At 35.1% G+C, this 12,165-nt stretch overlaps 2 protein-coding genes across 2 annotated transcripts; both read right to left on the minus strand.

The window, feature by feature from the left end:
* Positions 1 to 2,368: 2,368 nt before the first annotated feature.
* Positions 2,369 to 4,334, minus strand: LOC114731037 (uncharacterized). The gene has a single exon (XM_028918162.1). The coding sequence runs from the start codon at positions 4,229 to 4,231 to the stop codon at positions 2,534 to 2,536; it is 1,698 nt and encodes a 565-aa protein (XP_028773995.1). The 5' UTR covers positions 4,232 to 4,334; the 3' UTR covers positions 2,369 to 2,533.
* Positions 4,335 to 7,168: 2,834 nt separating this feature from the next.
* On the minus strand, positions 7,169 to 11,790 carry LOC114731036 (UPF0613 protein PB24D3.06c-like). The gene is made up of 9 exons (XM_028918161.1): positions 11,554 to 11,790; positions 9,541 to 9,617; positions 8,868 to 8,973; positions 8,424 to 8,516; positions 8,263 to 8,328; positions 7,904 to 8,049; positions 7,566 to 7,674; positions 7,421 to 7,485; positions 7,169 to 7,316 (listed from the first exon to the last, which is right to left on the minus strand). Exons 1-9 carry the CDS (start codon positions 11,788 to 11,790, stop codon positions 7,169 to 7,171), a joined length of 1,047 nt encoding a protein of 348 aa, XP_028773994.1.
* Between the last annotated feature and the right edge of the window lie 375 nt (positions 11,791 to 12,165).

Consider the following 12,165-nt stretch of genomic DNA (forward strand, 5'->3'; position numbering starts at 1 on the left):
CTTCTTTCGGCTAATTTACATTTCGCTCCAAACTTCATTATTAAGGAGTGTTCGGTAATTACTTCTAAAAAACATTTTTTTTTGTTTTTAACGAGGTAAAAAAATTTTATATATTTATTTTATAAACTGTAAAAATATTTTGAAATTATAAAACACCTCGTAAATTTATTATTTCAACCTATCTACCCTTTTAATCCTTTTCCTCCTCCCTTTTTCCCAGCGGCAAAAATAAATGTTATCGCTACTATCGGTTGATCCTGATCGGCATGCCTCGTCTCATGTACTTATCATTGGGGCTGGCCAGGCTGGATATTATGATTATTATTATTATTATTAATCCTATTATCATTGTTTGTGAAAAGGAAAAATTAGCCATTGCGCCGTGTTCAAGTCCTTTAACACGTACTGACAATAAGAATAATTTTTATAAAATAATAAAGCATCGTATTTTCTTAAAGAAAATGTTCATCTTCATTTTTTTTCGTGAATTATTACTAAGGAAAAATTCTAAATAAAGACCATTGAATATGTAAAATTATGAGGATTTTAAATTTAGAAGATAGCAAATAAAGACCCAATTTTACTTTTGCAAATATGATGTGTAGGTGAAATGTTTAAAATACCCCTCAATCAAATGACAAGTTGACTATGAAAAATGACAAATTCACTTTAACGAATAATAATTTTAGTAGATCAAATCACAACTTGGCTAAGGGTATGCCAAATGATAAGTTAACTATAGGAAATGACAAATTCACTTTAGCGAATGACAATTTTAGCAGACCAAATCACAATTTAGTTGAGAGACATTTCAAATATTTCGCCCACGTTTTATATCTGCAAAAGTGAGATTAGGTCCTTACTTGCTATTTTCTAAGTTTAGGGTTCCAAATCACAATTTTACATATTTAGGAGTCTTTATTTGTAATTTCCTCTATTACTAATATAGCCTACTTGAGACAAAGAGAATGACACATAACTAAAGAAGTTTTTTGTTTTTCAATTTTCATTGCTATATACTTTTGGCCAAAAAAAATTGCTATGTCCTATGTGTTATGAGATAATATTATACTACTATAATGTAATGTAACGGTAATTTAAGTTTAAATTAAAGTTTTATATTAAAAGTGGCAAGATTCGGATATAATCTTACTTCAATAAAAATCTTAACAAACTGTTAGAATGATTTTTATAATTCTTTTTGAAAAAACTTATCCTCTATATTTGCCTATAATTTATAAAATCTGTTTGAACTAACTCTTTATATTTGTTACCAAGTCTAATTCTCAAACTTTTTTGGTACGATTTTTTATGTATATATGCCTATCTTAAATTATAAAGAGTAGATTAAAGAAATTAATTAAGTTAGTTATTTATAATGAATAAATGTTATCTTTCTTAGAATATCATTGCTTTTTTTTTTTTTACCGAACTTAGAATATCATTGCTAGTCGCATGTATTAATTAGAACTATCATTTGATAAAATGTTTAACTTGTGCAACTATTATAAGGATTATCTTAAAAAAAATATAAAAAACAAAGTGAATTAAATTCTTATATTTATGATCAAAATAAAAATCAAATAAGCTCTTATCTTAAGGACCCGAAATAGTACTAATTTTCCTTGACCAGTGACCATGACGTCCAAAAAAAATTGGGAACTGGTTAATGATCTAAGTGGATGAAACTTTAAGGAACCTACAAGATTTCAGGCGTCTCTGAAGCTGTTAATGACATCCCATGGAGTGGCTTGAAAGTTTACCTTTATGACGAGGAAATGTAGAATGATAGCAAAAAGAAGATTCATGCCAAATTGTAAAGACGGCTGCCTCTATTATTATTATTTTTTTTTTTGGATAATCATTCGTCGTTACATAGTTTTTTTAGCAATTATCATAAATCAGTGGTGTTTTTTCTGGTAGCAGCAGGAGTTCTTCAGGCCAGTTACTGCCTTATTCACCAACAGTTTAATCAAAGGGCACATAGAATTCTTACCAGCAACTTCAAAAAGGGCCTCAGTTAAGTTGAATCTACCAGGCAGGTTAGAGTTTAAATTTTCACTTTTACTCACTAGTTCTCAACACTAGACCTTAATAATTTGGTTGTTTGAAGCAACGGTTTGAAAGGGACAGATAACTCGTGCACGCATTGCATTCTGACGTAATCCCAATGCCACCAACAACAGAAAATAACTAACTTATCTTCCCAACCTAAGTAATCAACCACAAGCCTTCTGTACATGGTGTCAAATACTTCAGCTTCAAAGCTTATTGGTTTTCAACCGGTAAGAGATTTGCTAAATGCAAAGTGCATAGTGCAAATAAAGAATAACCTTTGAACTTCATTGATCATAAATATAAATAAGGATCAAAATCCTCTGCTAATCTACAAGTGCAACAACCGTATGTGTGAAGAAATTTTGCGGACAAGACTATGAACAAAAAAGAATGCCAAGCCTAATTAATTATAAGGATCTATACTCGTAGGGCAAGAATAAGAAATGGCCATCTCTTATGACTCGAACCTTCATGCTTATCTTGCACACATAGCATTAAGCAGAACATGAGCTAACATGAGGTCCACAAAATAATGATGCCCTATGAGACCATCTCGCCACTTCATCTTCGCCGGAGGCCTTCCATAGTGAACCCCATCACTGTACCGATTATTATAATGCCAAGGAAATGTGATGTCAAAGTTATCAATCACGCCAGAGACAACCCCAGCTTGCTTCAGCTTCTCCAAGAATATATGATTGAACACTTCCATCTTGTTAGGATTGAATACTTGTGTTCTTGCACGTCCACCAGTTGCAACTGTGGCCCTGTAAAAGACCTTTGGCCATGCCAAACCTCTCTGCCTCACTTGCTTCATAACATCTGCCCAGAACGAGGCTGCGTTTTCTGCTTCAAAAGAAAATGCTCTTACAGTGCGAGAATGAGCACCATCGTGCAAGCCAGAGTTCATGATCATGGTGTCTGGGACTGTATCTTCAGAGAAGTACTTCCTTAGCAAATTCTGAAACCCTTCCTCTCGCAGGGATTCCAGTCCTAGATAGTTTTGTGTCTCATTCCAATGGCCATTGAAGATGCTTGTAATCCTAACTGTTTGAGACTGGTCTTTTGGGTTTGAAAAGTTCATATCAAATCTCCTGGGGACAGAATGTATCTGAGGCAAATCAAGAATGAAATTGAGCAAATTGCGTATAGTGTCAACGTGATTTGAATCGCCCCAGAAGAAAATCCACCGATTATTCAAGCAATTCCAAGCAGAATCAGCTGAAAACATTTTGAACGAGCAGTGTGCTGAGTACACCCAACCATTGCTCTCCAGAGTTCCCAAAGAACCATTACACCATGGAGCTCTGCAAGGAAAATCCGGTGCTAGGCATCGATACCTACCATCATTACTTATTTCGCAGTCATCATTTTTGGCGTGCCTCGTCCACCTTCCAATCCAGACATCCCTAGTAAAGTCTGATTCTTTGCAAGCATGCAGCTCTGGTAATTGAACACTGCTTCTGTGGAATCTGATAGCAATCTTGCGAAGCACTCGATCATAAGCAAATCTCCATGGGGTCATTTTAAGGCCTTCAAAGTGTCTGTAAAGGAGGATTATAGTGAGATCGTAAACCCCATCAAAATCTGGATGAACTTGAAGTGAAATAGAGTAGGAACCATTGTTGAAATCCTTCACCAAAGGTCGAGATTTCCAAGATTCGCCTAACAGATCAGTCTCGAAGTAGTCCCCGCCTGAACACCGAGGTTTTCCAGAATCATCCATTGCTTGAAAGACAAACTCATAAACATCCCCAGCCAAAAGCTCTGTTACTTTCCCGTCATCCAGACTAGGAATTGCAATTTCTACTGTCTTCGAATCTTCGCAAGGCTCTCTTCCACGAGCTGACCATCGGGCAAGAAGATTAGAAGTCAAGTTGGGTTCAAGTTCACTAGCAATCCAACTTGAATGTCCCCTAACTACAGGCCTTTTAGGGATATGGTATAGTTTTCCGGAATCCCTATAAGTGTTCTTAGCAGTCACGAAGGGCAAATCTTGACGAGACCTCCAAGCTTGAATAAAGTTCTTAATAGTGCAGGCATCAACACTCCATACCACGACCATTCCAACGAGAACCAAAGCTGTGAGCAACCCAAAACGCCAATGGAGGATAGGAGAGAAAGCGGGATGCCATTGATTGGCCGCCTTCGAAATCGCCACCTTCACTGACATTAGAAACGGCCCACACCACACCTGCTACCGCTGAAAAGCAAGAAAGAAGACGAATAACGACGCCCCAAATAGCAGAAACGAAATCTGACACCGTAAAGCTGCTTCTTCTTCTTCTTCTTCTTCTTCTTCTTGGGGTGGACAACACAAGGAAGAGTCTCAATAAAAGGAACAAACGTCGATTTTCTCAAAGAGAAAGAATTGTATAATATAAAGAAGGAGGAGGAGGAGGAGAAAACAATTGCGCAGGAATATTGACAGGGTGTTTTCTGATGTCGGTGGTGCTTCAGAGGTGAAAGGGGTTGAAGAAGGTAAAATGCAGAAGTAGTACATAGAATAGAATATGCAAAAAAGCGGATATCCCCGTGGAAGGTTTCCAGTGAGCAGAGGCGAGTCCTTGAGCGTCAAATTGGAATGGCAAGGGCGGAAGGCCTTCTCCTGCTTTGATATCGTTGGAGTTTCGGAACTTCAAAGTTTAAAAATTAGTGATAATGACTTCTTCTTCTTTTTCCTTTAAAAAAAAAAAAACGCCGTTACTCTAGAGTGACAACGACCTTTTTTTTAAAAGGAAAATTAGCGATAATGACACCGTTTGACTTTTTTATTTTTTTGGTTTGGAAAAAAAAGCTTTGATTTCAGCTATCGCTTTACTCTAGATTTATTGGCATTTTTTCTGTTTATTACTACCTCCGGTCCTTAATAAGACTCTATTTGATTTTTATTTTGATTCTAAATATAAGACCCCAATCCACTTTGTCTCTCATATTTATTCAATTTTTTCCAAGATAGTTCTTCTAATAATTATAGTTCTAGTTAATACACTTGATTAATAAGGATATTTTAGGAAAGATAACATTTATTTAGAACAAATAACTAACTCAACTTACTTCCTTAATCTCCTCAAATTAGTCAACTGGCTCTTATAATTACAACCGGAGGTAGTATCTTTTTGATAGTTGATCTTTACTTTTATTATCATAATAATCAATATTATAAAATTTTACCGACTATATAATTTATCTTTCATAAATAATGCATCTTGTTTTTTAATGTGATATAAAACTCAGGTTACTTAATTTTTTTTTCAATTTCCAATTTCCATGCCCTTATGGTGATTATCAGTTCCTTTTTTGAAAAATAAGATAGCGCTGTTTATCATTTGTTTTATAAACGATTTTTCAAGCAATAATAATAAGAGTAAACAGGCTTTTACCGTGAGATTTGTGATTGATTTTTATACGTTTCTATAAGTTGGAAATTTGATCGGATTATCTAAGAAGACGTTTTTTTTAATGTCGTTCAATGTATACAAAAAACAAAAGTCTTTTTTTTTTTTTTTAATGCTGTTGAATGTCGACGGTGCCAAAAAAATCATAATATTTTTGAATGTAGACAAAAAAATGTGAAGACTGTTATATGAATAGAAGCACAAGGGGGCGACCACAATGCTAATACAATGGAATGATAATAATTAATAAAAATGAATCATTTTGTAATCATATGTGTTGGAAAGAGTCCCGTGTTGACTGATGTATACAGCTAGGAATGAAGAACAACAGACTGCTGGTTTGGGTGGCTAACTAATGAATCGGAATGAGGAAGTGGGAAGGGTGTGAGGAGAGGATTGAGGGGGATTATAGGGCATATTAAGGATTCATGTGATGTGAATGAGGCACTAATATTCATATTAGGGATGATATTATGGGGGGACAACTCACATTACTCGCACGTTGCCAGCTTCATCAAATCAGTATTCACATGCATTCCTTGATGTCTTCTTATTTTATTTTAAATTAAAAAAAAAAAACAAACAACATGTAGAAACCGAAGGGTTTGTTTACTGAATAATTAAGTTTTTACAAGGGAAAAAATGTCATTGACGGCCATAACAACGAAACTAAGGATATCTTGCGTCCATATAATCCTGAAATTTTTCTCGAGATTTGTGTGATTAAAGTGAAAATATGTTTCAACACAGCAGGCCTAAAATGTCTCCGGCTCAAGCATAAAATGTTTTCTGTTTTGACATTGTTTTATTGCTAGGCACAATTAAATTCTTATTCAAAGCAATCCTATTTAAAATGTGAAAATCTCTTCTAATAAATATTTTAATCTTAATTTATTATGTCGTGAGGACTAATTTGTTTCATTAGGCTTGATTCCGACCAGTTGTTATTCGCGGGAGAGTCAATGACACTATCTGATTTTTAGAATTGCACGGGTAACCTCAGCCTCCAACGAAAAAAGAAGAAAAAAGGCCCAAAGCAGGTGGGATAGCATTTTTATTGGAGAGCAGGTGGGCATGGGATGGGACAGAGGGTCTGCGCCGGCACATGCACAGATCACATGCTCCTTGAAACTCCCATTGTTCAAAAAATATTCATTCCTCCAAATATCTCTAACTTCATTTACGATCATCAAGAGGTGGAAGGGGCACCGCCACCCAGTCCCAAATGCCCTTGTTTAAATATACTTAAAATAAAACGTTTGGTTATATTGTAAATCAACAAATCCATTATCACTCCAACAATGTCACGCTGAATTTAATTAAAAAATGTAGTTCTGTTTATTTCTCTTAGTTTCTAATGTTTACGTAAATATTTAATCTTTTTTTTTTGGTACAAAACACGCACAACCCCCACCCAAAAAAGGGTGCGCTCATAAAGGGTAATAACATGGTGGAAATCAGGCTGCTCCGTGGTTACCAACTCCACCACATAACCACTCACCTTACCCCAACCTTGTTTCTGACGCCAATACTTAGAAAAAGTCAGGTTCCTCCACAACAACTCATGTTATGTGTCTCCTTTTTAGTTCAGGACTAACCAAGCAAATATGAGCCGACTAGGTTGGTTTGGTCACCTAAACTCTTGTTTAAAAAACAAATCAAAATGGATTTACTTCTCAGACACGTTCGGGATTGAAAAATCAACAAGATTATTATGTCCATGGATCGTCCCAGCCTTTAGGTCCCTCCCTCTTGATGAAGTCAATAATGACATTGGCAACTTCTTCAACTCTATTAGACAGCGAGTGAGTCCCATTCTCAATCTCCACTTTCTCTGCTCCTCCCATTGCCCTGCATAATCTGCATCTTCTTTCAGCCAGCAAAGTTGATTGCAACAAGCCGAGGGGAGGGGGAAAAAAAAACTAATCTTCAAAATTGGCTCCCCGTGGGAGTATATGTTTTACCTGTCCGTCAGTAATTTCTTATCAATGTAGTCTGGCACATGTTCATCCGACATTGAAAATATAACCTGCAAAGAGAAACGACAGATATCAAAACGAGGACGAGAACATGAGTCATATATATTAATAGTCAACGAGATATCCTTGCCTGGCACTGCGTGCAAGACATGTGCCCAAGTCTCGTCTTCAACTGCTCATCACTCAGGTCAGAGCTGAACAAATCATCATCTCCATTATATGAACAAAGGGAGTTATACCTGCAAAATTAAAAAAAAGGGTTCTTCGGAAATGGACTGATAACATGACAATATTCTGACCTTAATCAGTTAATGTTTTCCAAAGGTTATTTTGCAGCGTGTAAGTATGAAACAAGAGAAATTAATCGAGGGGAGGATGAGGAAGAAAGAAGAGGGACTGCTTTAGAGAATGAATGCAGAAACCATGCAGCTGATTAGCCCAGTTATAATTCAGTTCAATTTAACTGACCTGTAGGCAGTTATTGGGCCATTAGGATCTGCATCCCTTGGCATGAACTCTGAACTTCGGCCTTCACTTATCATTTTAGCAGCCAATTCAGCCATAGAAGCAGTATGAGGGAGCGTAGCTTGAAATTCCCTGTCACTGACTGGAGCCTGAGGGTTTAAATGGTGTGGCAGCGAAAGCTTTCAGTGAGATACCAGAAGGAATAGCATGGAATTGCCACGGAACAAAATAAGCTTTAAAACTACTGTATAACCTGTAATTACATCGGTAGCAACTCAACCACATGTATATACGCATGTGAATTAGAAACCTGGATGGCCAAACAAAGAGCACAATTACTAAGGCCATTAGCAAGCGAATACCTGAAAGATAGCGGCACGAACAGCACGGGTGCATGCAGCATTTGTACTCATGTAATGAATAATATCCTAGATATGTTCAAACAATACGAAAGATCAATTCACTTGCTGGTAAGAAAGTGGAACAGAGCATGGTTCAGGATTTAAAAGCAATAATCAATGACCTGACAGCCAGTGCTATGTCCAAGCAGTATCACGCCTTCAGAATCCTCTTTGTCAATTAAATAATTAATTAGCAGATCCAACTCCTTGGCATCCTTCCACATGAATTCAACATGAAATATCAGAACCCAGTCATCAAAGTTCAAGAGATAGCACTTCAACATTACTTCATTACTTTTTTTCTTTTTAAAGTGAGCACAAGGGGTAGATGATGCCGACTATCTGCTCCGGCCACTAAGAACAAAAGGCAGATTCCTCGCAACTAAGATATTTGCTACATATGCAAGGGCTAAGATTTGAATTCCTAGCCACTTGCTTAAGTGATGAGAGCCTATACCACTTACGTGATATTGAGATGTTTAACATTATTACTTCAACATTCTTAGTTTAGTGTCCCAACACTATATTATAAGACAAACAGAGTGGGTACAGATTTAAATGTTTACTTGTTGCAAGCTCGAGGTGCCGTATCCGCCATATGAAGATGACCTGAGAAACTGAACAAGCGACCAATTTTCAATGTCCAGAGCCATTGCCAGAGGCTCCAAATATCTGCGCGAACTAGGAAGTTGAGAAAATGGATGTCCGTTGAGGATATCCGATAAAATTAAAATTGGAAAATAATTGGAAAATAATGGCTCTCATGCATTTTTTTTTGTTACAAGAAGCAGGATCGAACCCACAACACACACTCCACACACACACACCACTCGGCCAAACGGCCAATGGTGCTTTCCTACCAATTGATTGAAGAGGTTGCTAGTCAAATATCATTTTTGAACTTTTAATATAAGATTTAGTTAACTAATTTAAAAATATTAATAAAATTATTTAATTATAACATGTGTTATATGATTTTTCTAAGATATTTATATGTATCATCAAATTATATGTTAATTTATAAATAAGACAAATTAATTTGGAAAAAAATAATAAATATAAATACTTTAAAATAATTTAATAACTTTTTTAATCTTATCAAATTATTTAATTAAGCCTGGTATTAAGAATTGAAGGTAGTAACGGAGAAGATCTAAACTCATTTTATTCAAGAGAATATAATCTCTAGGGAATAAATAGCGCTGGCTCGATGGAGAAATTGGATAATATCAAACCTACGCAGTAGCAAGAAAGCCATTGGCTAATCCGCCAATAAATATGACTTGACGTTTGTGTTCACCAGTCCTAAATGCGACCTGCAAAATCAGCCAAACAATGAGAATGCGGCACATCCAGAATGAAAAATGCAAACACGCATGTAAAACAGGCGATGATCGATGATGATCCTTAACAAACAAGGTTTCGAGCTCTCTTATACAAATGCTTTTGCTCAAGTATAAAACCATACCAAAACGAAAGAAGCAAAAATCTCATATTACTACAAAAATGTTAACACTCGAACGTTTGTACACTTTCCCTGTTAACAAACTACTAACATTTTATGCCAAGCATCTATGTATTCTTAAACTAGTTAAACAAATTTACCATTATCTGATATCATGGCATCTAATGTACTGTGATAAGCAATGCCGTATGGTTATGCTATGGTATTCATTATGCATTTATGCTGCTTGTCAGCCTGTTTGGGTCAGCGATTGAATCCAGAATAAGTAGCTTTTATAACTTTAAGTACATTTGGGATCTTAGTTTGGTGTTTAGAAAAGCTTTTTACCCATTTAACTTATGACGAAAAGTTGGTTTCAGTCTTACTTTTTTTAAAAGCTTTTCCTCTCTACTTATGGCTTTTATGTAATCATGTTTTTGAGAAGCTTCTATGAGTTGGTGGAATCATTTATTATTCTCTCTCTTTTCTTCTTCCTCATTTTTCTCATGCTTCTCTCTCACTCTCTTTGCTCATATCGTAAGCTTGTGTAGGCATATATGCATAAATAATTTTGAATTTTTTAAAATTATATTTAACTTTATATTTATAAAAAAAAATGATATCTCTAATGTTTTAAAATATTTCAGTTATTCAATTTCACTTCTTCATATTAAAATAATTTAAATCCATTATATTATGTAAATTCATTTTTTATCTTTTTTATTATTTAATAAAATTAATACCCATTTAAGTAATTTTACAAACTAAACTTATTTTTATTTAATCATAATCTAAACAACTTTTTACCCAAACTAACTTTTACAAATTAGTTTTTACAAAATCTAATCCAAACATAAATTACATCATCCAATTTAATTTTTACTTAATCTAACTCTTATAAAAGTTAAATTGAAAATAAATTATTTTTTCAATCACTGATTTAAACAAACCCTATATATGATATGACATGGCAAGTCGTGATATCAAATACGACGTAATTTTGAGTTCACCAACACATGAATTTTATTCCATTAGTTTTCAAACATACCCTTCAAGATTCTTCTTTTTTTAAATGACGATAAATTTATAATAATTTCACTATTAATGAATATAAAATATTTGAAAAAATAAAAAATTTAAAATTTCATTCATTATTTATTCCCTCTTCATTTATGCAAAAATATAATACTACGTTCAGTTTTTAATATAAGAATTAGTTGACTAATTTGAATATATTAAAGAAATTAATTGAGTTATTTATTTGTAATAAATAGTTATTGTCATTCCTAAAATATTCCTACTAATTATTTATATTAGTTAGAACTATTATTTAATGAAACATTTAACATACACAATATGAGAAACAAAATAGATTAGGATCTTATATTTAGGACCAAATTAAATATCAAATTAGCTCTTATATTAAGAACCAAAGGTAGTAAAACAAAATACTGTAATTTATTTTTTTAAGAAAATCTCATTCATTATGAGTACAATTTTTACAAAAATAATTGTTGAAAAAACCCTCGTTAAAAATTTTAACTGCCCATTGATACCTAAATTTGTCTAAGAAATCAATCTTTAGGTCAGGGGGGAAAAATGGTTCGGGCGCATATAAATGATGGAAAATGACTAAAATGCTATGATCCGTGAGAGAACAAGGAGATGAGCCATCCAAATTCTTAAGCGTGATGCGTAAAGATGATCAGATTAAAATATAGTGACCAGATGAAATAAATCAGGAAAATGGGTGGGAGCTTCGCTATTCAATTCACTAGGGGGAAAAAAAATTAGAAAGTTTGACGAACCTGAATAGCATTTGGACCATACTTGAATAAAACCCCTTGGAATTGATGTTTTCGGACGACGGCGCTTCGGCAGTCACCTGTAACGACGGTGACGGAATCAGCACCCATTCTAGAGCCACCTGACTTATTCGAACGGCTGCGAACCATTCCTGAGAACCAGGACTTTGGGGACGAAGACGGAGAAGATGGAGAAGACAGTGTGGGGGAATGAGTCGCAGATGATAAAGAAGGATCCATTTTTTCCCCTTACCTGATCACTATCACTGTCATTTGCAGAAATTTAGGGTTTATGAATTTATTGTTGTTGTGATTGTTTCTCAACGAAGATTGTAGGCACGAATCATAATCCATGGCCGTTCCCAGTGCATGCAGTCATGCCTCGGCGTCGCCGACGGAAGAGGACCACGAAGTCCAAGTCAGAGCATGGGAAGAGCACGCGCTCCCGCCACGTCTATCTTCGGATCCTACTGGATTTGGGCCTGATGGGCTTATTGAGGTCCAATAAATCTCCACACACACACACACACACACACACACACACACAAAAATATATGATACGGGATTCATCTGGCTTGTTTTGGGCCTCAGGATTCTTCTTGGAGTTTTGTCAGG

The sequence above is a fragment of the Neltuma alba genome, unplaced genomic scaffold (genome assembly GCF_004799145.2).
Source record: "Neltuma alba isolate B1F8T4 unplaced genomic scaffold, ASM479914v2 tig00012796_pilon, whole genome shotgun sequence".
NCBI classification, from domain to species: domain Eukaryota; kingdom Viridiplantae; phylum Streptophyta; class Magnoliopsida; order Fabales; family Fabaceae; genus Neltuma; species Neltuma alba.

Excerpts from the sequence above, each read along its gene's own strand:
- LOC114731037 (XM_028918162.1), bottom strand. The coding sequence starts at position 4,231 with ATGTCAGTGAAGGTGGCGATTTCGAAGGCGGCCAATCAATGGCATCCC.
- LOC114731036 (XM_028918161.1), bottom strand. The coding sequence starts at position 11,790 with ATGGATCCTTCTTTATCATCTGCGACTCATTCCCCCACACTGTCTTCT. Across the intron at positions 9,618-11,553 it reads ATGGTCCAAATGCTATTCAG|GTCGCATTTAGGACTGGTGA; the intron begins GTTCGTCAAACT and ends CTGATTTTGCAG. Across the intron at positions 8,050-8,262 it reads TTCGTGCCGCTATCTTTCAG|GCTCCAGTCAGTGACAGGGA; the intron begins GTATTCGCTTGC and ends TTAAACCCTCAG.